The 26,389-nt window shown below is 35.5% G+C and overlaps 1 protein-coding gene and 1 pseudogene across 1 annotated transcript; both read right to left on the minus strand.

Moving 5' to 3' along the window:
* Positions 1-9,573: 9,573 nt before the first annotated feature.
* On the minus strand, positions 9,574-10,922 carry LOC114168163 (probable O-methyltransferase 3). The gene is made up of 2 exons (XM_028052899.1): positions 10,093-10,922; positions 9,574-10,023 (listed from the first exon to the last, which is right to left on the minus strand). The coding sequence occupies exons 1-2, from the start codon at positions 10,861-10,863 to the stop codon at positions 9,736-9,738; spliced, it is 1,059 nt and encodes a 352-aa protein (XP_027908700.1). The 5' UTR covers positions 10,864-10,922; the 3' UTR covers positions 9,574-9,735.
* A 13,591-nt stretch (positions 10,923-24,513) lies between these two features.
* Positions 24,514-26,023, minus strand: LOC114170512 (annotated as a pseudogene).
* Between the last annotated feature and the right edge of the window lie 366 nt (positions 26,024-26,389).

Below are 26,389 nucleotides of genomic sequence, written 5' to 3' on the forward strand. Positions count from 1 at the left end.
CATTGACGCGATCAAATTAATACTACTAAACTATAGCAACGTCAGTATTACTAAGATATATAGTAGTCAACAAAATAGATAGGGTAAAGTAAGCCAAAGTCGTTTCCCAATGAACACGAAATTGATTTTTAACAAATTAGTTTTTATAAAACTATACAAGAGTTAGTCAAATAAAATTATAAAAATATGAGGGATAAAGATAAAAAGATAAAATAAGATATAAACAATAGTAAAGAAAATAGATTGATTCCATTGTTTTTTCAAAATAGATTCATCATCGGTTATCTAAAGATTCTTGCTCAATTAATTATTGTTGTAAATTTACAAATTAATCAATGTAAAGTCACAATTAATTTGTTGGCGTTCTCACTTTTAACCAAAGTACAATCTCAATTAAAAGTGAGAACTTTTAGATTATCCATAGTAAATTCAACCAAAGTACAGTCTCAATCAAATTTATTATGCCTAATCATGTTTATTCTTTTATCTCCTCACCAAATAAAAAGCTTAATTAATCAAAGTAAAGTCTCAATTAATTGTAGTTAGAGTAAATACCTTTAACCAAAGTAAAGTCTCAATTATTGGTAAAAACTCATTTAATCATATGAAAGTTTCTAAATAAAATCAAAGTAAAGTCTCAATTCAATTTAAAAACCCTTGGACTCATATGACCAACATGCATATAGATTTAAAATCATTACTTCTTATGTGATTTAAAGATAAAAGACATAGATGAATGAAAACCTCAACAATAATAAAAAGAACAAAGAAATTAATTTATCTAACCTCAGAATCCAATTAAGAAATTTCAATGGAATCAACCCAAGAAGTTTAGCAATCCATGGAATACAAAATAATAAGAAGAATATAGAGAAGAAAAGAGAGAGAAAGGAAACGAAATTAGGCACCCCTAAGGGTTCCAAAACTTCGAAGTCCCGAACTTGTTCTTCTGCTTCTCCCTTGATCTCTTTATATAGGAATTGGACTGGACTTTTATGTTGCTAAAACCTCTCAAAGATAAATATTCAAAGATATTTGGAGAGATATAGACTATTTGACAAATATAGTTGGTTAATAATTGATGATATAATTAAATAAATAAATTATTTAAAGATATCTAATAAATTATCACCAAATAATATTTGTACTAATTTTCTAAATAGTCCATTTTCAATCTTATAGTCCAATTTTGCAGAGACATCCAAAAATATCAATATTTGCAGTTAAACCTTCTCTTTTGATCAATCTTTGACTTTTTGACCAAATTTGACTAACTTTGACCAGATTTGAATATTTGACCAGCTTTGACCACTTTGATTGTGTAATGACAGGATGACACGTGGCAGAGTAAACTTTCTCCAAACTACGGTTCCTGCAGGTGCAATGGAGGTTACGGCTGCCGTCGAATAGTGGTGGCGGAAGTGGCTCACGGTGCAGACGCGGTGGTGGTGTTGCGTCATGGTGCGTGAAGACACTGCAATGGCTGCGCGAACCCTTTCTGGTTCGTGGGTGGGTATGGAGGCACGCTGCAGTGATGATGGAGAACGCTATTGTGTGCTCGCGAGAAAGATGGAAGCTTCCATGGTTCATGACGTTTCTGCTGATTTCTTCGGCGACTTGGTCTGATGTGAACACAGAGGGATGGAGGTCTGCTGCCAGTTTTTGCAAGGTGCAGGCGGCAAATCATGATTTTTTGCAGCTTGATGGTGCAAGTTCAGGCGGTGGACGTTCGTGAATGGTGCACAAATCTGGTTCGTAGGTTGCTCGCGGTGTGCTCGCGAGGGAGTGGTCTGTAGCGCACATTTATGTTCCTCACGGTGGCGTTAATGGTGGAGATCTCATGGTGCATAACTCACGATGTTTTTCAGGTTTGGTCACGCTGGTGGCTGCTGGAACGTTGACTGACGGTGGAAGGGTGGCGACTGTTGCTGCCGGCATGGTGATGGTGGGAGAAGAGAAAAATTTGGGATATGATTACATTTGTGAGATGGAAAAAGATGATGACGTGGCAGTGTCTAATTGATGCATATGTGTTTGCAAGGATTAGTGCCACGTGGCTTGTTCTGGTTGGCCAATTTTAAAAGTTGAGGATTGTCACATGGCAACATCTTGTTGAGTGGAGTTTAAGTGGTAGGAGGGGTGCAAGTTAGTAGAAACTGGGGTGCATAGCAGGTTTTTGGTGGTCCACTTTAGAAGGAGTGTGTAAATAAAAATAGGGGGTGCATAATAGGTTTTTGGTGAGACCTATTTAGAACTTATTTAAAGGTGGTTTGGAACTTCAATCAATTTATTTTTCCACCTTAAATGAGTTTAATCTTCACTTCAGTTCATCAACAAACGTTAAAATATCCAAAAATAATTTTATGCAGCTAAAAATCACTTTTTAAGACATTTTTATCACACAAGTTCAAATAGCCTAATTATCAGAATTATCAATTAAATCACTCTTTAAGCACATAAATTCAATTAAATACCCAGAATTAAACATTGAATGATGGCAAAAATACGCACTCATCAGTGCTTCCAAGCTTGCCCATTAGATGGATAACGTAGCATGTCTTGTATTTTGTTCACATCATGCTATGTCATATGTTATATTGTTTGCATTGAAGAAAACATTCTTTGTAGTCTTGGAATTATGGGCAGGTAGAACATGGACTTCAAAGGAATTGGTTTTTTTGTTGCTCTGGCCTGGATGGATTGTGCGTTATCGATGTTGCCCATAAAATTTGCATTGGAGCAAGGATGCATCATTTTTCCATTATCATTGTCATAGAAAATCATACAGTCATTCACACAACAATCAATCTTCTTAGACTCTAATCCCAACTTTGAAAATAATCTCTTTGCTTCATAATAATTATTGGGCAAAGAATTATTTGGTGGTGTTAGATCTAAAATGAGTTTTGCAATGTTGTCGAAGACTTGGTTGGGAACGTTCTAGTTGGATGTGAAGGACAAAAGTCTAATGCATACTAACAATTTTGACTCTGTTACCCCTTCAAATACAGGTTCATTTGCCTCTGCTAATAAATTGTAAAATCTTCGAGTGAACTCATTAAGAGACTCTTCTAAACGACTATCGTCTGCTTTTTCAAATGAAGCATGTTGGCCAAGAGCATTATTTAACATCTCTTACTTATAAATTGTTTGATTCATCTTAGAGGTATGAGCAATCGTGCTTGAACTAGGAAAGCGTCTTTCATGCTCACCCGAATAAACAGAGGGCACTTCTTCACCGTAAAATGACCAAATCAAGTAATTTGACATGAATCCTTTTTTGTAGAGATGAACTTTAACTTCCTCGTCTTTCAAAATGTGATTACATTCGCACTTGACGCAAGGACATATAATCCTTCCCTCAATAGCATAATATTTATATTATCGAGAAGTTTGGATAAACTATTCAACTCCTATCACAAAAGTTTCCTTCAAGCCTCTCCTACCACTGTAACAACGATCATACACTCAACAACGGGGCAATTAAAGATTTATAGATTTCTAGAGTAGTCCTACAGTGGTGTCTTAGATTTAGATATTGAAATTATCTTGTACTTACTCATTTTTAGGAAGTAAATATATAAAGTAGGATTTATAGACCAATTTTAGTTTTAGGTTACTTTAGGAAGGATTTCTAGGTTCGGATAGGCTACATACTTTTCAGCAATAAGTAGATTAATTCTAGTCTTATTTCACTATTTCAAACTTGTACGAATTAGTCTACATAGATTAAGGTTTCTTGTCTAAGGTTCTCCTATTACTCTACTATAATTAGTTTTTAAGTAGTGTAGTTTCTAGGTTGTTATAGGCAAATTTAATGTTCCTAAAATTCAGTTTAGTTTCTTAGCACTTATAATGTCTCTACATAATTTCTTACCTTTTCCAAATTCTAGCTTAGTTTTGATAATAGTTTCTTACCTAAGTTTGGTTTTAGAGTTAAGTTTAGTTTAGACTTTGAGTTAGTTTTATAGTTTACATAATCATTAGTTAGGATGTACGACCCCTAGGCTTAGCACATAGAATTAGCTTAGTTAGTGAATCTAGTCACTAGTGCATAATGGGTTTTTTACAGCGCCCTATATGTCTCGGTTCACCTACAAACAAGGCATACGAAGACGCGATGGCACTTTTGTAATTTTTTCGAACTTTTATGCCTTGGTTGTACTTAGAACCGAGGCATAAATCCCCTAAAAAATTTATTTTTCTCGCTGCATTGATATTTTTAAACTGGTAGCAGACTTTTATGCCTCGGGTCACATCTAATCGAGGCAGATAGATGTTTATGCCTCGGTTTAAAATCAATCGAGGTAATAAGCTTTCTTAGGGTTTAAAAGAAATCGTGCCACTGTTCGTCTTCTTCACGTGGAGCAGCGACCATTTCTCTTTCTTCCATTTCTGAATGCCATTATTGTAGAACGCAAAGCTCCTTCTTCCATGTAGTTGCAGTTTCGTCTCTCCACCACCGATTCACCGTTGAACGAGCCTCCTCCATCGCGCAAGCCTCCTCCATTGTTGTCGTCGCAGAGGTTACGAAGCCGTCTCCATTTTCACCATTCAATCCTGCTTGTAGGTATGTGCTTCTCCTTTTTTAAATCGTAAAACTCTCCTGTTGGTTTCGAACATTGATGTGTGTGTCGAAGTCGTGATTTGGATCATGGTGGTTAGTCGTGGGATGTTTCAAATTTTCTATTCAGATATGGTGGTCAAGAGAGGTTGTTCTACATTGCCGGTAAGATAAATGAAGGCGTCGTGAAGTTGTTCCAGTGTGATGCGGTGGTCAAAGATGGTGGTGATGACACACTGGCGGTATTTAGGGTTTGAATGGTGGGTATGGTTTCTGATTTGGGAGAAGGTTGAAGATAATGATGTGACACACTGTGATTGGTATAGGTGTGTGTACAACGATGGTGGCTACAATGATACTTCTATTGGGTCAGAAAGTACCTTTTTTTTTAAATTTGTGAAGCACATTGGGCTTCGATTCCCTCTAGAACTGAGGCAGTAACCCTCGCATATGCCTCAGTTCATAACTGAGGCATAAACATATCTTTTTTTTTACCTCGCCAGCATATGCCTCGGGTGTAAAACCGAAGCCAAAAAGCCAAAATAACTGCGGCATAATCTCTTCCCTACACTAGTGAGTGCATTCAATTATGTCTAGTTTTCATTCCTTTAGGTGAATAAAAGACTAACTTATGTTTGGTAACTTGTGTGCAGGATAAAACATTCTAAAGAATGGTTGAAAATTTATTGGAAATTTGAATTTGTGGCATCCAACAGCTACACACAAAGATGAAGGAAAATTTAAGAGCATTTCTAGAATGGAAGTTTGACCTTAGGGTTGACTTTCAAATATGAAGGCTGGATTGGTGATTCAAGAGTTGGAAGCCCTCAAGAACACTAAAAGGGATTGGAATACAACAAAAGTATCATGAAATCAACACTCATTCCACCAAACATAGTTAGTTTAGTTAGCTTTTGGTATTGACTCTTGGGTATTTTTAACTAGAGTAGCTAGTTGACAACTAGGTGTGTTATTGGCCGTATAAAACACTCAAAACAGAAAGCAAATCATCAATTTAATAGTTTACACTAGCTTTAACACACAAACCAAATACATCAAAGCTTCTTCAAAATAATAAGTTCATAACTTATACTAGAATCACCAAAATTGAATCACTTGGACTGCCCAACTGTAGTCTATTTCAAGAATAGTCTTTCTCCAATTAATCACAATCAATTTGGCACCTAGCAGATCAAATAAACCAAAATTTTTCAGCTAGGCACAACATTCCTAATTCCAAAGTTCAATTAGAAACAAACATAATTAATAAGTAAGTAAATCTGCAACAATTCAGACAAAGTAACAAACATGTGACAAATTGAATATGCCAAAATCACCTTATATATCTTCAAACAAGTTAGAAACAAGTTGATTAAATTATGTGCAATAGAAGTTAATCAAGCCTTGCTATTAAGCACTCCCCAAGTCCCAAGTCCATCTCAAACACTAACACTTTAAATGCATGACCATCCTAATAAACCCCAACACAAAACACTACCAGACAGTATCAACATTTTACAACCGAACTCAACAAATGTATAAAAAGTAGAGCATTGCACAATCTGAAGTGGGTGACCGTAATGCACATGAGCCAAAAACAACCATAACAACCCCGGTCACGCGAACATTGCAACCTTCCACGATTGTGCTCGCAGCTCTGACGTTCTCAACCTACAAAACACTTCATGATTTAGACGAGATGGATTGGATGGCGAAAAGATGAAGAAATACACTCACCAACATCTTGTCCGTCCATCAACGATGTGCTGCCATGAGGATTGCAGCAGTGACAAGAATTATTAATAGGAGACAACGTGAGCAACATTAAGGGCGATGGCACCGGGGACATTACCGTTCTTATCGGATCTCTGACGGCAAGCGAGCTTCGTCTAGGCAGGGCGAGAGGCTGGGGCGAGAGAAGGCAGAGAATTGTGATGTTGGGGAAAATTATCTGATTTGGGGGAGGGAGTTTGAAATAAATTTTTTATTGACTGACATACCGAAGGATTTACCCACATATATGGTTGTTAGTAAAGGCTATCCACCCTATCGACGACATTATTGACGGTTCAGTGGCCCACTATATATTCTCACCTAATTATCGACGAATACATCCGTCGATAAATTCAACATTTACATCCGCTGATAAATCTGTCGGTAAGAAAAATTTCCGAAGGAATTATTCTGTCGGTAAATATCCGTCAATAATACTATTTTTTTTTGTAGTGAGTACACTTCATTCATTCATACAGGTACAAATTATAAAAAAACAAATTATAAAAAATTAATACTTGCTTGGCCTTCTCAGAGGATAATTTGTTTTTATAAAAGATTATAAAAAAAATTATTAAGTATGTTGATTCATACTTAATACAGATATTCTAGTTGGAAGATATGCAAACCTTTGAAATGAAAAGGGCAACGTAAGTTATGAACGCATCATAGTTTAATAGGAAAAAATCATTAGTGCATGCATTAGTTATAACCCATAAAAGTGAGGAAAATCCACTGGAAACAATTTGGAATTTAAATACAAGCTAAAGTAAACATGCTTCGTAATCTAACAAAAGAGAATATAAATGATTTACCAACTTACTAAATAGTTCAACCTAAAACTTGAAACTAGGGGTGGGCAAAAAATTTAATTTTCTTGATCCAATCCACTTTTGCTCCAATCCACTCCATTTATAATCCATTTTATTAAAAATCTAATCCATTTAAAATCCATTTAATGGATATGGATTCCAATCTAATTTACATTTTATATATCTTATGGATTGGATAACCATTTTATAAATCAAGATTTTTAAATATGAATAATCCAAAAAATCCAATCCAAATTTTCAATTTAAATTTTTAGTTGGGTTAGACTAAAAGTTGAGATGAACTATGCTAAATTCAGACTTGGATGGGCCTTGCTCGACGACCTATACGGATCGAACAGGCCCGACAACCATAAGAGGTTGGGCGGGCCTAAAGATATTAACGAGATAGGCGGGCCCGACAAACCGAACGAGTCGATCAGGCCCAATGACCTGATGAGTCACACGGACCCGAAATCACGAACGGACCAGGCAGAACCAATGATGAAAACAGGTCAGGCAGCCCAAAGACCCGAACGAGTCAGGCAGGCCCAAAAACCTGAACAGGCTGACAACCCGAACGGGCCCGAAGACCCAGATGGGCCGGACGACCTGGCGACCTGGACGGGCCCGACGACCTGGATGGGCCTGACGACCCGGACGGGCCTGATGACCCGGACGAGCCTGACGACCCGAACGGGCCCGACGACCAGATGGGTCTAACGACCTACACGGGCCTTACGACCCAGATGGGCACGACGACACGAACGGGCCGGACGACCCGAATGGGCCCGACGATCCGGACGGACATGACAACTTGGACGACCCTGACGGGCCTGGCGACCCGGATGAGACTGACAACCTACACGGGCCTTACGACCCGGATGGCACAATGACACGAACGAGCCCTACGACCCGAACGGGCCCTACGACCTAGATGGGCTCGACGTCCCGGACAGGCCCTATGAACTGGATGGGCCCGATGACTCAGACGGACCTGATGAGCTTGACGTACCTGACGACCCAGACGGGCCCCACGATTCGAACGTGCCCGACTACCCGATTGGGCCCGACTATTTGGACCTGTCCGTCCGGGTCGTCTGGGTCGTTGGGCCCATTCGAGTCGTCCGGTCCGTTCGCGTCATCGAGCCTGTTTGTGTTTTCGGGCCCGTTCGGGTTGTCGAGCCCGTTCGGGTCATCGGGCCCGTCTGGGTCGTTCGGGTCGTCGGGCCCGTCTGGATCGTCCGGGTTGTCGGGTCCGTCCGGATCGTCGATCTCATCTGAGTCATTCGGGCCTTAATGACACAAGTTTTAAGAAATTCAATTTAAATTTCTTTTATTAAAAATGGATTCTGGATTTTAAACTTGATCCAAATATTTGGATTGGATTTAAATCTTGATCCAAATATTTGGATCTGAATTCTAAAAAAGTTCAAACTACTTTTGCTAAAAAAATAGATTTGGGTGAAAAATCTAACCCAATTATTTGAATATAAAATGGATGTGGATTGGACATTAAATATCCAATCGCCCACCCCTACTTGACCTTATGCTCCCAGCCTTTTGCATATTGTTACCATTACACATAACACTGATCTTTTTTTCTCGCACCACTCTCTCAAAGGTGTAAGATTAGCTCAATGTTACCCTTCATTGATGGGTAAAGGAAAGTCTGGTTTGTATTTGATTTACTCAAAGCCTTGTTCGTCTCATAGGGCCCTCTTGGTATACTACGTGGTTCCCAATCTCTACCCTCGATGTACCAGCTAAGCTTATTAAAGTTTGGAGCAAGTATTTGACCTGAGATATTTTAGTACCAGGCTTCCATTACACAGATGTCAAGTTCCATGCTTATCATCCTTAGTCCTTTCTCGTCAATTTGGTTTGAGTCAATACGTTCTTTATCCTCAACTCCGGTGTGTCAATAATCCTACTTTTTCGTTCAATAGAAATAATTTGCCTTAGGAGTTGGAAAGGGTTTTACCCAAAGTTCCGCTAAGTTTCTTCTCTTGTAATTTTGAGAATAATAGTTACTGTACCATTATCTTTTGCAAATGGTGTTTCCAATGAATTTTCAAAGAGAAACCGATTTGGAACAATATTGAATTGTAGGTCACTTCCAAAAAGAATAAAGACAGATACTCGATTTGCCTTGATATATAATTTGAGAAGTACTATCATGTTTTTTATAATCCATTAAGAGAGAAAAATACGGCAAAATGCATAAGATCCACTGATATATCAATCAATGCAATTATTGGAGATGTGACTGCACACCGGTACAGTGATGTGAACACAAACACGAAAGAAAAGTTACAAGCTCGACTAATCATACATAAAAAGGAAAAGGAAAGGGAGAGAGACATATACAATCATACATAGAAAGGAAAAGGAAAGGGAGAGAGACATATACAGTTGAAAAACAAATTAGAAAAAACATTTCATATATAGATTCCATTCCATCACATAATTAATGAAATACAAGATAATTGAAGGGCCTTTATTGGTGCATAGTGCTTCTCCTTGGCAGCAGTGGAGTTATATAATAATAATATGGCACACAGAACAGTCCAAAAGAGGGTATAACTGTCAGGGATAAATCTCGATGAGAGACCTCAAACCCACGATCGGAGTTATCTTGTAGTCACTGAAACCAGCAGAGAAAATGATCTTAGCCCATTCTTTCTCAGTCCTCTCTTTTCCAGGATACAACACCATCACAACCATATCAACCATGAGCTGTGTTTCAGTTGATTCATAATCAAGCTTTTCACTCTCCATCACCATGTCTATCGCTATCACCTTCTTCTTTACTCCCTCCTTGCATTTCTTCAGTATTCTCACACACTGCTCGTCATTCCAGTCATGCAATATCCACTGCATCATCAATCAACGCAATCAGGGACCAATGTCCAAAACAAAAACTACTTAATAATCAAATTTTACCTTCAATAGAACGGCATCTGCAGGAGGAACCCACTCAAACATGTCACCTCCAACAAATTTTAAGTTGTGAGATCCTTGTAAGTCGGCAACAACATGTGGGAGATCAAATACGGTGCAGTCTATGTGAGGGAATGATTTGGCAATACCCTTTGCCATGGTACCTGTGCCTCCCCCAACATCAACAACTGACTCCAACCCCTTCAACACTCCCCCACACCTCTCAATCACCACATTGGAAACCAATTCAGCGTCACTCGCCATCGCATCATTGAAAAGCTGATTCAGTTTTTGATCACGCCCAGCGTAGTCCCATATTTTCATCCCATGTGCTGTTTGGAATGGCGAGGGATCATCATTCCTGAACCATGTAGCCAATCCATGCCATGGCTTTGTCAAAATTGGATCAAGCATTGCATGCAAGAAAGGTGTCACACTCAAGGGGTTGTCCTTCAATAGCAGAGTGGATGCATCCGTCAACACATAACCCATTTCAACCTCATTCTCATTCACCTTCACTTCAGAGAAGAACCCAGAATGGGTCAAGATTCGCATCAACCGGTAGATGTTGTTGGCTTTGGAAGGATTCATTGATAGTGAAGCAGTGAGTTGTGAGAGTGGCATGGGTTCACCATGCTTGTGTATGATGTCAGGTATTCCCAAATCAATTGCGCATTTGAGGGACATGGAATTTATGAAGCTGAAAATGTGATTCCAAACATGGGTTTGAGCAGCAAGTAGTTTTGAGACACGATCTTCACTCTTGCACTCCATAGTTTTTCTGTCTTAACTATACTCAAGGTAATAGGTTGGTGGATGGATATGTTGATGAAACCTCAAATTAGTTTTGGTCTATATTTATAAGCCAAACTGTGTTCTATTTCCTGAAGCCAATACAACAATAACACAGGTTTATCACGTGATACCATATTTCAACTAACATTAATTAACACTTGATTTCTCCCTAATTAATAACGAGCCGAAAGCTATGCACTCGTTCTTATCATTCCGTTAATTAAATTATATTATATATTTCTTGTTTTTAAAGTGTGTATAATTTCTACTTCGGATAAACATATAGAACTTAAGGTGTGTATAATTAATGATGTATCTTATAAAGATTGGTGTATCTATCATGCAAGCGTGTATCACCTACTCTTGTCGAGAAATAGGGTCAATTTGTACCTGCTGAATTAAAAACATTTTAGGAATTCTGACCTAAATTTTCATCTTCGTTGTGAAGGTTATTTTGTTTATACTAATCGGTTTACAATTAAGTTTTGCTAAAAATCTCATTAACTACTTCAGATAGAAAACTTCTACTGCACCTAGACGACCTCATACAATTATACGGTAAAACTCGCCTATATAAACCCCCGCAAACATGCAAACGGCACCTAGGCGGCCTAACAAAAACCATCCACACTTTTCATCCTTTGCCGTTATGTCTCCACCGACAAAGGCACCTAGGCGGTCTCATACAACTATATGGTAAAACCCGCCTATATAAACCCTGCAAACATGCAAACAACTATCATATGAACCAATCAAGCAGGCCTAAGCCGCCTACATCAGAGGATAAAACGAAAACCTGTCAAACCCAATATATTATTAAAATAATAAAACCAATAAATTAACACCCTAATGGTATACATAGGATTTGAATCCAAGTCCTTTTATAATAAAGACATACTCTCAACCACTTAGGCTAGTATTATCCTTTGTCTTCTCTTTCCACATAATTAACTTAGGGATTCTCGCCCTCGCATTTATTAAATAAATATTTATTTATTTAATTTTCCCGGGTCTTACAACATTTATTAAATAAATAAATATTTATTTATTTAACTTTCCTAGGTCTTACAGGTTTCTCGCACGTGTTCTACAAGTTATGGCTTGTAGGTGTGGAAGCAAAGGAAATTATGAGGTATTCATCTAAAGATGTAGAACATGGATAACATGGTGGTGGCCATGTGGTATGGAATCAAATAATAGTGTTCCTTTGATATGTGTGTTCATATAATTGAATCTCATATATATACATATATACACACACACACACACATATATATATATATATATATGTGTGTGTGTGTGTGTGTGTGTGTGTGTAAGTGTGTGTAAGTGTGTGTGTGTGTGTGTGTGTGTGTTAGCTCAACCTATTTGTTTGTGATTGGCGATGATTGTGTAATGCGTTACACAGAAGCAGATGATGTTGCAGATGGTTCTAGTGAAACTTAGCATCAGAGAAAGGCTAGCTCGAAAAAGCTTTATGGAGATTTATCATTATTTTTTCTTTTATGGATTTTGTAAACGGTGTTTTATGGAGTTATGAATTTGGATTATTATTTGAACTTTTATGAGTATTATCACGAGACAATAATTAATGTTTTAATTTTTCTCGCGTTTTGGGAAAAGACAATATAATAAATGAAATTTATTTATATTTTCTATTTTATTTATTTAAATTAGTAATATCCGACTGAAATGTTACATAGAGCACATGAATGTCCCTCTTCATTTTCTCTTCTAATGGGGAGAAAGAGAAAGGAACATGAGAATATAACGTGTTGTGCTCACACTAGTGCAGTAAGGGCTTTCTGCCCCGATTATTTTCCTCATTTTGTCTCGGGTCTGGAACCGAGGCATATTGGGGCGAGGCGAAAAGGTACACCCTTTTGCCGTCGGTTGTCACCCGAGGCCATATACCCCCTTTTATGCCTCGATTGATAAAAAACCAGTGCCATATATCCCATTTTTTGCCTTGGGTCAGCTAGGACCGAAGCCATAGGTTAAAAATATTTTTTTTTAATTAAAATTTTCGCAGACTCTTTGGCCTCGGTTATGGCAAGAACCAAGGCCATATGGGACCTTTCTGCCTCGGTCTTGGTAGCAACCGAGGCATGTTCCACTGCTTTTTTTTTTTAAAATAAATTTTCTGTTTTATATTGATTCCCACATTTAAACCTGCATATTTTTTTCACACAGCAGCACAAACCATAACAGAATATTTTCTCAAACATCCACAATCCAAAAACATTTAAAAGATAATTGAAATATACACAATCCAAATACATATATCCTAATCAATACTATTTTACATTTGAATTATGAATTTTGCACATGCTATCCTACCAAACTGTATGGACTTCGCAGGAATTGGCAAAGGACTCTTGAATGTCTGCAAAATAAGACATTAAGTTAGTATATAGAAAGACAACTTTAGTATACCAAACTTTAGAATATTGCAAAGTAATTGTTTTAAATCAAAAATATATTACCGTTTCCCAATTAGTTGTAATACAAGCACACACAATTGTTGTCATCCATTGCATTATATAGTAACCGCACTCATATGAGCTAGTTTTTCTATTACACTACATTATATCAACAACATTAAAATCAATTAATGAAGAAAATCAAATCAAACAATTATAAATATATGGATAGAAATATCAAACCTGAAGGGAACACCATGCAAGACATTTTGCCTTAGCCGTTGATCTCCCTGAAAACATGTTATGTCCAATAATTGAACTATGATAAAGGGAATAAGTTAGGATACTTTTATATAACATGTCATTTTCATAAGATTGAGATTAGGTTTCTTACCAATCTATCACTTGTCTAAGATGGTTGGGGGGAGGGCGGTGCAAAGAGCAAACCACACAGCTAGGTTCTCCCTTAGGGAAACCACATGTAATTGCCAATGATGTCTGAGAAGAAAATAAATTTATTGTTATTCATTAAAATGATAGATTATATTCATAAGTTAACAAAAATGACTTACCCAGCAACATAAGGGACAAAATAAATTTATTTTCTGCGTTGAAAGCATCCAGTCACATATGATTGGATGTCATCAAACTTGTTGCCTTCATGAGTGAGTTGGGGGTCTAAAAACCCATATACATCATTCAGTCCCATAGTTTCAGTGACACTAGACAAATACCTAAACATAAAATTGATTTGATATAAGTAAATAGATAAATATATCATATAACTATATATAATGATTGAAAGACTTACATCATGCATAACTGAATAATGGTAATATTCAGTTCCTCTTGTCCCCGTGCAAGCTCCAAGACATCTTAGGAATGCAAGTAAAGTGGGATGTCAAGATCTCTCCTAAAAATGTTAGCATCCCAAGGAACCTGCATCGGGTTATCAGCTATGATTTCTGCAAGTTGGAGCAATGCACCAAGAGGATCGTCCAAAGAGAGAAGAATCTTCTTTGATTGAGGTTTTTCCTATATTGATGCAATTTCAATTAAAATGGAATATAATTTAAGTTTGAATATAATAAACATGTAAACTTAAAAATGTAGTATATTTATGGGTTTAAGAATCTGTACCGGGGGTCAGTAACAACCAAATCTCTAGGCCAAGCGAGGAAACACTGGAATGCTTGTGCCACAGTATACACCTCATCTGTTGGCACAGGAACTAAAGCAAATGACATGAGAACCTCCTCTACCATGACCTTAACTTCATCCTCTGATAACTCCATGCCATGAAGAACTGTGGCTGCCTCAAATACTTTTCCACGCACTAGTGTCTTCTCTGTACCATCCCAAATATATATCTGACATGGATAAGTGTCATCCATGTCATCCCCGAGTGGAGCTAAACAACTCCCATTTTCGCTTCTACCTATTAGAGTCAACGATTTATTAATTTTATTCAATTACTTTATTAAATATCATTTATTCAATTCATAACTTATAGAAAACAAATTTACCCGTGGGAGGCACAAATGGGTCTAGTTCTAGCGGAGGATCCACTGGCGAACGAATGCCATAATGCTCAAATTGGCGCATAAGTTCTTCTCTCACCTGTGTCGTGATCATTTCCTTCATTCTTTGTTCATAATCAACACCATGACTGCATGAAGACTGACGAGAGGAGGAACCAAAAAATTGGCGTATGCCGACTCCTGATCCAGTACCACGCACACGTCCAGGGTGCTCAGGTCGTCCAATTGCAGCAGCAAGTATGTCATGATGACCTTCTGGAATGAATCCTCCTTGGGAGGTCTGCTCAACCAACGAATCCTACAATGTAACAAAAAAATTATAAAAAAATACAATATAAAACATGAACGAGCTATTTAGATAAGAATTGTATCTTATAATTTTCTCAAAGATTTCTCGTGCAGATTCAGAAGTTTATTTGCCCAATGAGCGTAAACGGGCTAACTTCCACTTTTGATGACGTGATGGTGGTGAAGGAGGCTCAATATCTTCACCCTCAAAAGGTGGGGGCCTAGATTTTTTCTTTTCTGTCAATATCTTTTCTTCAAGTTTTCTATACCCACCACGAGATAATATGTGCGGGTGTTTATTTTGAGCACTTATGCTTTGAGCCTTTTGCATAATTATGAATTAGTTAAAACCCACTTTATGAATTAGTTAAAATTTTGCATAATTATCAATTGTGTTATTGATGATTTCAAATAAACATACCTGTCATCCCTCAAATGTCTGAAGCTCAAGAAACTGACGCCATGTGTCTTCATCAATCCAAGTGTATTTCAACAATAGATTTTCATTCTTTTTATGTCCAAAGACATACCTAGACGTCAACTTGGTCTTAAAACCACAAAATTTCTCAACCACCGATGACAAACATTTTTGTTTAAGCGTCGCCACATTTGAAATTTCAAATGTTAGCTGCAATATAGAAAATGGCATCAACAATATTTATCATATTATCAACAAAATCAAAGTATAACGTTAATAACATTAATATTAGTTACCAATAAATCTTGCCATATCATTTCCCGATCAACTTCAGTGACATGATCAAAAGATGACGTAAGGATTGATATTCTCTCTCGTGCCAACATTCCTAAATAACTTTTGAAGAGGTCCCCAGAACGACCACTAGGCTCACTAGTGTCGATGTTAATATCAACATGTGTTTTCTGACCTTTAGCTCTTCTAATTAAGAGCTCTCTCAACCTAGTGGCTCCTCTGGTGGGTCTCTTAGTAGGTGCTTCATCCTCTGATGAAGTATAATGTTCAGTCATGTATCTGTGAAATGAAAACATAAAAGACCATCAATAAGCAACATATAAAATAATATATAAAACATTATTTAACAAAACACCTAAATTTTAACAAGAACATGAAATTCGTACATAAAGTTATTGATTGGTCATATGTAAATTCCTTCATCGTGATCTTCTCGAATTGCATGTACATCATCAACTGGATGGATTTAATCAACATTTGTCGTTCTTCTAAATGGGTGGGTGACAACAATATTAAGATCACTCATATTCTCTTCATTAGGATCAATCTGCTTTTTTCCATGAAGAGCGACAAACCAATGTTCAGACGCAGGATCTTTAACATAGAAAACCTGAAATGCTTGTTGTGCCATGATAAATGGCTCGTCTCAATAACCCACCTTTCGAAAATCCAGTAGTCATTCCTAATTCATCTATTTTGACACCACTCTTATTGTCAATCCACTTACATTTGAATAGTGGAATAGTAAACATTGTATAATCAACCTCCCATATCTCTTGTATTACACCATAGTATGTCATTGATCCTACTATGGGATTTTGATCTTTAGATGTAGAAAATTGTAGCGACTTAGCTTCAAGACTAACTTCACTATTTTGTACTGTGTTTTTATCATCAAGAGACTTTGTATAGAATGTGCAATTATTGATTTCATAACATGTACAACATATGACATCAAATTTTAACCCATTTGCTAACCACATCGAAGTCTCAGAGCATTGCGAATCTTTCAAAACCTCATATTTAAACCAAGGCATGAATGTTTTATTATGCTCCATCAAATGCCATTTCTCTGATTGTCTTGGATTGTTCTCTTTCACAATGACTTTGTGTGCAGATAAGTAAGGCATTACCTCATTTGTGTTGTTCAATATGTATAGGTCTGCTTGCATCAACTCTTCGCGATCTTTGATAACAACACTCACACCTAGAATGTTGTTACTTATAGAACACATGTTCAACCATGATCTGTGAGGAACTCCTATCAATTTTGTTTTTGCCATGTAATCTAAATAAAACTCGACACTTTCTTCAGCAATGTATCTTTCGATCATTGAAGCTTCTGGACGATATTAAAAGTCAGATAATGGTTGTTTCAATTGATTTTTTTATAAGTGGTTAACCATCAACAAAATGATTTTGCTGGAGTGATGTCGCTTAAATAATTAAATAGTCATTTTAAGGTTACTTAAAAATCTTGTTCATTATTATTTCTCTTAAATAATGACGCTTAAGCATCAACGATCTTGTGTTTAAAGAATAAATTTATCTGTGGCAAAAGAAATTTTGATTGCAGTTATAATTTCATTTTAATTCATTTGGTCATAAATTTATTTTTATTAGTTGATTTTAATTAATATAAAAATTAAAAATATATTGAAATAAAATTATTATTTTGTATTATTAATTTTTTTTATGAAAAAAGTGTAATATATCTTCGTTATCCAAGAAAACTTTTTTTTATTTTCTTGTAGATGTCACTTAATTTTAAAAAGTATATAAATACAAGTTAATAAAATAGTATACAAAAAATAAGTTACGCTTCCTAACTGTAAGAAATTACATGATACGATTGTAAACCCATGAAAAAATTCTTATTTTTTACTATAGAATGATAGATTATGATTTTTTAATAGCAGTCTAACATGTAAAATAACTGTTGTTAAATGTTTTCGTTGTAGTAGTGATGTATGTTTTATGTTTGGTGTAGGAATACATGTTCTAGTAAGGTATACATTCTACGTCAAATTTATTAATACCTATCATAGTAGGTTATACTTGTAAGACCTTCAAAATATTCTTGTTATGGTGATATTTTTTTTTTCATCAGTCCACTTGACACTTCAAGGATTCATTCATTAAATAACGAAAAAATAGTGTGGGTCATAAATTAAAAGCAAATAAGTGTTGGTTCTATGGACGGAACAGGAAGATAGTAACCATCTCACCACCTATAAAATTTAATAATTTTAAAAAATAAAAGTTTCATCCATTAACGAGGGCATCATCTCTCTTTCAATTTTTTAAAACATAATTATCTCTTAGCGAGAGTTTGACGCTTTCTTTATATCATTTTTAAGAAGTGATTTTAGCTTTGCAAGGATATTGCCCTCTCTATCTGCTTATTTTTTAATAATTTTCTGCTTTAAAAATTCATTTTATCTTTTAATAAGGGTTTTATTCTCTCTTTATATTTCTTTTTGAATTTGTTTTAGCTTAGCAAAGGTCTAATCCTCTCTATATATATTATGTTTTAAAATGATATTGTACATTAAAAAACTCTTTGTAATTTTTTGTAATTAAATAATTTTAAGCATATACTTACTATAAAATATAATAATTTAAAAAAATTTAAAATTTTATCCATTAGTGAGGGTTTGACCCTCTCTCCATTTTTTAAAATTAATTTTACTTTAGCCAGGGGTTATTACTCTTTATATTATTTTTTAAAATTTGTTAACGGTCCTCTCTGTTTATTATTAGAAATTAATTTTATCTTAATGAGAACTTTGTCCTCTTTATATTATTTTTAAAATTACCTTAGTGAGGGCCTAATTCTCTGTATATATTATTTTTTAAAATGATTTTTTGTTTTAGCACATTCTTTGTATTGTTTTTATAGTTTGCTAGCTTTATTAAGCCATAAATATGGCAGTTACTAGTGCAGAATTTCCATTTTACCTCGCCTTATATGCCTCGGTTGGCCAGGAACCGAAGCATATAATAGCGCGGTGGCATTTTTGCAATTAGAGCCAAGTTTTAGGCCTCGGTTCTCCAAATACCCGGAGCCAAAGAGGGGTATAGGCCGCGGTTCGCTCAAAACCGGTGCCAAAGAGGGGTATAGGCCACGGTCCTGTAGGACCCGAAGCCAAAAAGTGGTTGGAAGTCAAGGTATAGGCCTCGGTCCAAGGAGACCCGGTGCCAAAAGGGGGTCAATGGCTTCGGTTCCTCTAACAACCGAAGCCATATGGTTTATTTAGGGTTTGAAATTCGCGAACCCTTCTTCCTCCCCGCGCCAGCGCCTCCATAGGGTTCCTCTCTCTGTCGCTCTCTCTCTCTCGCGGTCTCAATTTTTTTCCAGCAATTGTAGTTCGAGCTCCACCGTTGCAGCGTCGTTCCAGCATTCTTCCTGCGGCATTCCGACAACACCAGCAGCGTTCTGGAAGCATCCCGACGATGGCAGCAAGGGCCTTAACCCCGGGCCTTCAGAGCGTAAGCCTTCTCACACTCTCTCCATTCCCATTTTGTTTTCCCCAAAAAATAAACCACTGATTTTGTGAAGGCATTCTTTCTGATTCATGCCGTAATCGAAAGCTACGGGATCTGATACTTGAGTCTCATACACTACAGTCTGGTGGTATAAGAGATTCTTCTGGAAAATTGTGTGCTACAGAACCTGGGATATAAACGTACTGAGGCAAAATTATGATTTCGCTGAGGTTGATAGTATGCTTGAAGAGCCTGAACTCTATCACGGGCCCGAGCATTGCTGCAAGGATAAGGAGGGATCATTGAAGATGCAACAGTGTTCCCAGCCCTAGCTGCAGAACTGCAGAATTACACACAGATGCATCAGATGTCTAGTTCCGTCTGAAACACCCAAAATATTTATCACTTATGGCCTCGGTCCTAACTGACCCGAGACAGAAAGCTGTGTATATGGCACCGGTTTTAAAACAACCGAGGCATAAAACTGGGTCTATGGCTTCGGGTCATAACCGAGGCCAAAAGGCATACCTTTTGGCCTCGCCCCAATATGCCTCGGTTCCAGACCCGAGGCAAAATGTAAAAAATAACCGGGGCAGAAAGCCCTTACTGCACTGGTGAGTGTTTATTTATGTTTTTTTTGTCTTTGTAAATATAAATATATATATATATATATATATATATGTTATATTATATTAAAAGAGATTTCTAAGTTAGAAAAGTAAATAATAATATTTTAAAGTTTGTAATTAATTTGTGTTATTACGGGTTTGGATTCCGGGTCTATAATAATAATAAATTAGTATATTAATAATAAATGACTAAAAAACTAACATGAGACATTGTCAGTAACATAAACATGGCTAAAAATGTAAAATTCCTAATATATTCTTTTCTTATATTATAATCGATAATAGACTTTAAATTCGTGTTTGTGCAAACGTTGATGTTTTTTTGTGTGTTATTTTATATTAATAAATATATATTATATTAAAAGCGATTTTGAGGGTGAGAAAAATAATAATATTTTTAAGTTTATAATTAAATTTTGAATAAAATCAAAGTAAATCTATTTAGAAATTGAATGTCTCTAAAAATTGTAAATATAAAAAAGATAGAGCATGTGCAAAAAAAATATAGAGTAGTCTCACCAAAAATAATTTTATGTAGAATATACTTACTAAATATACAAATCAATGTATTAAGAAAGTGATCTATTGTGTACTGTTAGACTTATTTAAAAAGTGCATCAATAGATTTGTCTAATATGTGTTGGTATACTCGTCAGATCAATATATATATGGACACATTCGTCTAATGTGTATTGTTAGATTCATCTAATCATTGTATAAAAAGACTCATCTATGTGTATTTTAAGACTCGTCTTATCTAACAATAAAATAATGAATAAAGTTATTTAGTATGTATTAATAGATTTGTCTAATATATTTACCAATAGACTCTTCTAATTAATGTAGGAATGGCTCGTTTGATATTTTGTTGATATACTTGTCTAATTAATGTATGAATAAACTTGTCTATTCATATATGTTAGATAAAAACTTTTAATGTTGATTTAAATATTTTTAATTTATTATTTTAAAAAATTAATATAAGATATTTCATTTTTATAACAATAACCTATATTGATTACAAAATTTATAAATTTAGGTAACAATAAATTGTGCAAAAGATTAGAGTCGGAAGGTTATACATGGATGTTTCCTAGTATTTAAAATTATGACTAACATATGATGTTTATTACAAATAGGGAAGTGGCAAATAGAAATAGGAATGTGTGTGGTATTTTATGCAGAGCTACACAGGAGTATGAACTTGGAAAAACCACTAAGTAGTGTAATTAAAAGTGACAAAAGCAAAGGAAGGACAACACCAAAGTGACCTTTTGAATTTGTTGGGCTTGGATAATTTTTTTTGCCAATTTGTTTTCTGTGTTTTCTTCTTGGGGGCTTCTCCATGTACTTCCAAACCTTCTCCTGTATCCCCAATAATTACCCTTTTGACCCTAATCAATTTTTACTTGTGGGTGGGTGAAAGAAAAGTAAATGAAATTTACTATGGCCATCAATGCTTTCTTTTTCCCTGCACCCCCAATAATTTACTGCTTTCTTCTCTCACAAAGTCATCACTCTCACCACCCACCGAACCACATGCTCCTCCTCCTCCATCGGTAGAGCCTTCTTCATCTACCCACTCCCATTCTTGTTTCCCAAGTAGACCTCTCTGAGACATTTGAAGGCTTCATGCACGTTGGTTTCACGACTTCCAATGGGGAGGAGTTAAGTGATTACACAATTAAGCTTCAAAAACGGAATTTGTAATTTGTGATCTGTTTCAAAAAAGTATGAAACGGATTCCGAAATCCGTTTCATAAATTTTCATGTTTTTTTGTGAAACGGATTTTGGAATTCGTTTCATACTTTTCTGAAACGGATCACAAATTCCGTTTCTAGAAAAAAAAATTAAAATTTGTGAAATGAAATTCGTGATCCGTTTCAGAAAAGTATGAAACGGATCCCGAAATCCGTTTCATAAAAAAACATGAAAATTTATGAAACGAATTTTGGAATCCGTTTCATACTTGTCTGAAACGGATCACAAATTCCGTTTCTAGAAAAAAAAATTGTGAAATGAAATTCGTGATCTATTTCAGAAAAGTATGAAACGGATCCCGAAATTCGTTTCATAAAAAACCATGAAAATTTATGAAACGGATTTCGGAATCCGTTTCATACTTTTCACGGATCACGAATTCCATTTTTTAAAAAACAAACGGATTGAAAGAGCACATGCAGCATATACCACGTTCAGGTTCATCAATCACCATCATCATTAAGGAAAAATCAAGAGAGAACTTAATTGGATTGTGGATTAAGTGCGAACGGAAGGAGATATGGAATGGCTCGCTCATATTGGTGGTCCTGGTTCGTGGTGGTGTGCGGCTGCTGGTTCCTCGTGGTCTGCGGGTGCTGCTCGGATGTACTCTACAAAGCCACTAGCGAGTAAATGTAAAGGCAGTAGATTGAGTGAGTGAGGAGAGATTGCGTGAATGAGTGGGTGAGGAGAGATTGAGTGAAGGAGGTGAATGGAGAGATTGGCAAAATTTTAAATGCCTCGCTGTTGCTGTTGTTCCTCTAAGTCAAACATATTCGTTTTAGGTTTTAGGGGTGCAAAGCTGAAGATTCCTGACGGGGTGCAAGGAGTTCAGGGGTGCAGTGCGGTAAAACTTCATTTTTACTGTTTTTTCTCTTTCTTCCTTTATTTTTCAGAATGGGCAAAGCTGGGAATAATGAAAGTTTTGGGGGTACAGAAGTAATGGTTGGAGGTACAAGGAGAAGCCCCTTTCTTCTTTTGTGAAACAACTTATTTTCTTTGAGCTTATATGTGTTGGTTAAACAAGTTGGTAGTTTGAAGGGGTATTTTGTAATTAGAACAAGAGTTAGTTTTTTGGAGGCATCCCTGTATCTCTTTTTTAGTTTCTTATGTTATTCTTTTTATCTCTGATAGGTATAAACACAGGTGTTGGAGCAACAAAATGCTATGATACTTTTATATATATTCGTTTTACTGATAAAACAATATTCATTAAGCCATAACATAGCACTTAAATTAAGTAATACTTGAGATTGAATGCCTTCAAAGTATCATATACTTTGCTTTAAGCTTTACAGCATAAATGGGTGGGTATATGTTCAGTGCAACATAATCAACTAAATATGCATTTCCAACAATTTTCTTTAATGGCCTTAAACAACAAAGAAAATAAAATAGGGAAGGGCTTATGGATATCAATTATTTGGAATATTTGGAACCATAGAAATAAGATTGTGTTTAAACAAGGGAAAGTGGATCTAGAGGAAATATTTACTTTGGCACAATTAAATGCTTGGACATGGATGAAATACAAAGTTCCACATATCCATTTCTCTTATAATGATTGGAATTTGTGCCCAATTGAGTGCATTAAATCAATAACGTAGAATCCTCCAATCAAAATATGATATGGAGGAAACATGTGTTATAACCCACTCAGACTATTCAATCTAGAGGTTTCTTTTGCTTTATGCAGAATATTTCACAGGGGAAGTCTTCAAAGGTGCAATGATTTACTGGACGCACAATACTTTGATGTTTACTGATCAGGAAGCTCTCAAATAGATCATGAACGTATTGAATCTAGCACTGGACTAAAGGAATGAATCCAATAAAGTGTACCAACTTGAATAAGTTCCTATGAGTGGATATTCTTAAGGTGGTACTTTTTAGTTGTACTTTGAATATGTAGGTCCTCTATTTGCCTTTGATCTTTTTGCTACACACATCTATTAGGTTGTTTTGTTTATTTAAGAACCTCAATGTAAAATCAGGATCTGTATAAAGGTTGAGGCACCCCTAAAGTGTCTCTGTATATATATTAATATTCTTTGCTGATAAAAAAAAAAACATTAGAGTCATTTGAAGAAAAAAAAAAGTATAAATATAATCAAGGAATAATTGTTTTGAAGATTTTATATTGTGTGGCTCGTGGGTACTAGGAAGAGTTCACTATTTTATTGTTTTTGGATGACTTTTACAAAACATTTTTAATAACTCTTCAAATCTTTTTAATAATTCACTTTTCTGACAACTTCTGCAACAAAGTTTTTAAAATTGATATTTATCATCACAAATTTTAAAATTTATGTCACAAAATATCTCGTTATTTGTAACAAATTGTTTATAATCACAAACTATCTTCGCAAAAGATAACTTCTTTTAGTGTGACTATTTTTTCTACATATCGTTTTCAATAGATAAAATTGTGAAACTATATTTAAGTTTTCTTGTTAAAATGATTCTAACATATCTTTCCCGAGTAGTAATATTTTCAGGACTAACCGTGATACTGTCTAAGAAGTTTTTATTGAATTAAATTTGAAAAACGTATTTCGACTTATGCACCATAATTTCGACTAACATTATTTCATCAGGTTACGTCCTTTTCTAACATCTTCAATGCAAAAGAAAAAAAATATATAAATCAACGTTTCTTAAACTATTTTGAACAAAAAAAAACAAAGTAGCGTGAACGTTAGAACAACATAATTCATTATCATCAAATAAATGACTTTAACTTATTTCACAACAATAATGCACACATATATTTGATTCTAATACAACAAGAACAGAAAAACTAAACTTAAACAGAAAAAATAGATAGTTTAGCTCTTCTCATAATCTCATTTGGCAGCAATAACACACTATGGATAAACCTCAATGATAGAAAATAAACCTATGGGAGTAATGTTGTAGTTATTGAAGCCAGCAGAGAAAATTAGGTTGGCCCACTCTTTCTGATTTCTTTCTTTTGCACTGAACAGCATCATCATCTACATATCAAGGAAAAGCTGCATTTCAGTTAATTCATGATCTTCCTTCTTATTCTCCATCACCATGTCGATGATCATAACCCTTCCCTTACTTGCTATTGCCTCCTTGCAATTTTTCAGTATTTTCACACATTCCTCGTCCTTCCAGTCATGCAATATCCACTGTTTCATTGTCAAAGTATAAATGATAAGAATCACAAAATCAAAAAGGGAAAATCATTGCATATTCAATTTTGTTTTTCAAAAATCAGCACATCACAATTTACTTTATTTTGAATCAGTTGTTCTTTATTTTTGAGTTTATACTTCCAAGTTTGGATCTGAGCGAAATACTTTTGTTGTGTGTTCTTTTTCTTCCAGATGTCACATGTTTGTCTTTATTCTTACACCTCCTTTTTGTTGGTCCTTTAAATATTTAGAGTAAAATAATGTTTTAATCGTTATATAAAAAATTATTTGCCTTTTAACTGCAACCTCAAAAGGGTTTGTTGATCCACCAGTTAGATGAATGACAAAAACCATTAATTAATCATAAAGAGCATTTCATAGAATGTAATGAATAGTATATTTACCTTTAACATAATGGAATCTGCTGAAGGAATTGCTTGAAACATATCTCCTCCAACATATTCTATGTTCTCAGTTCCTTGCAAGTCAGCAACGACATGCGGAAGATCCAGTACAGTGCACTTTAGATGTGGGAATGACTCAGCAATAACCTTAGCCATTAAACACTCCTTCACACTTCTCAATCACTACACTAGAAACCCATTTACTGTCACTAGCCATGGCATCGTTGAAAAAGTGGTTGAACTTAGGCTCACACCTGGCAAAATCCCAAAATGTCATCCCATTTTCAGTTTGGAATGGTGTAGGGTCTTCATTTGTGAACCAAGTAGAGAATTGAAACCATGGATTGATCATAATTGGATCAAATACTAATTGAGGCAAATATCTCATACTAAAGGGATGGTCCTTTAAGAGTAATTTAGATGCATCGGTTAGCACATACATGATTTCACCCTCATTTGGGGTGCCCTGGTGTTCAGAGAAGAAACCAGAATGAGTCAGAATTTTCATCAAACGGCTGATAAAGGAACTCTTGGAATGGTGGAGTGGTAATGAAGCAATGAGTTGTGAGAGTGGCATAGGTTGGCCATAGTTGTGTATGATATCTGCTATGCTCAACTCAACAGCCCACTTAAGAGACAAAGAGTTTATGAATTTGAAAATGTGATTCCAGATATGGGTTTGAGCTCGAAGCAATTGTGAAGCATGCTCTTCACCCTGGGTTTCCATGGACAATTCTTGTAGTTTGTGTGCTATAAAATCTCATATTAGCTCTGTGTTTTTATAACGACAAAAGGTGTGCTACATAAATATCTTCATGCTTTCTTGCTACTAACAATATGTTGATAAAAATGATATTTTCATAACCACATTTTCTTTTAATAGTTACTAGCTAACTTTATTATAATTAAATATAATGAAAGATATAAATACAAATTTTAGAATCAAATAATAATAATAATATACATAATTGCGTACTAATGATATGGAAAATCCTTAATAGTTAAAAATGTGGTTCATAGTAAATGTTTTACATATGCATATGACACCAGTGTAGCAAATTTGCTATCGATTATTTTCGACATTGTATTTTGA

Source organism: Vigna unguiculata, chromosome 11 (assembly GCF_004118075.2).
Source record: "Vigna unguiculata cultivar IT97K-499-35 chromosome 11, ASM411807v1, whole genome shotgun sequence".
NCBI lineage: Eukaryota > Viridiplantae > Streptophyta > Magnoliopsida > Fabales > Fabaceae > Vigna > Vigna unguiculata.

Coding starts and splice junctions, on each gene's coding strand:
- LOC114168163 (XM_028052899.1), bottom strand. CDS start 10,863: ATGGAGTGCAAGAGTGAAGATCGTGTCTCAAAACTACTTGCTGCTCAA. Junction 10,024..10,092: donor CAGATGCCGTTCTATTGAAG/GTAAAATTTGAT, acceptor TTGATGATGCAG/TGGATATTGCATGACTGGAA.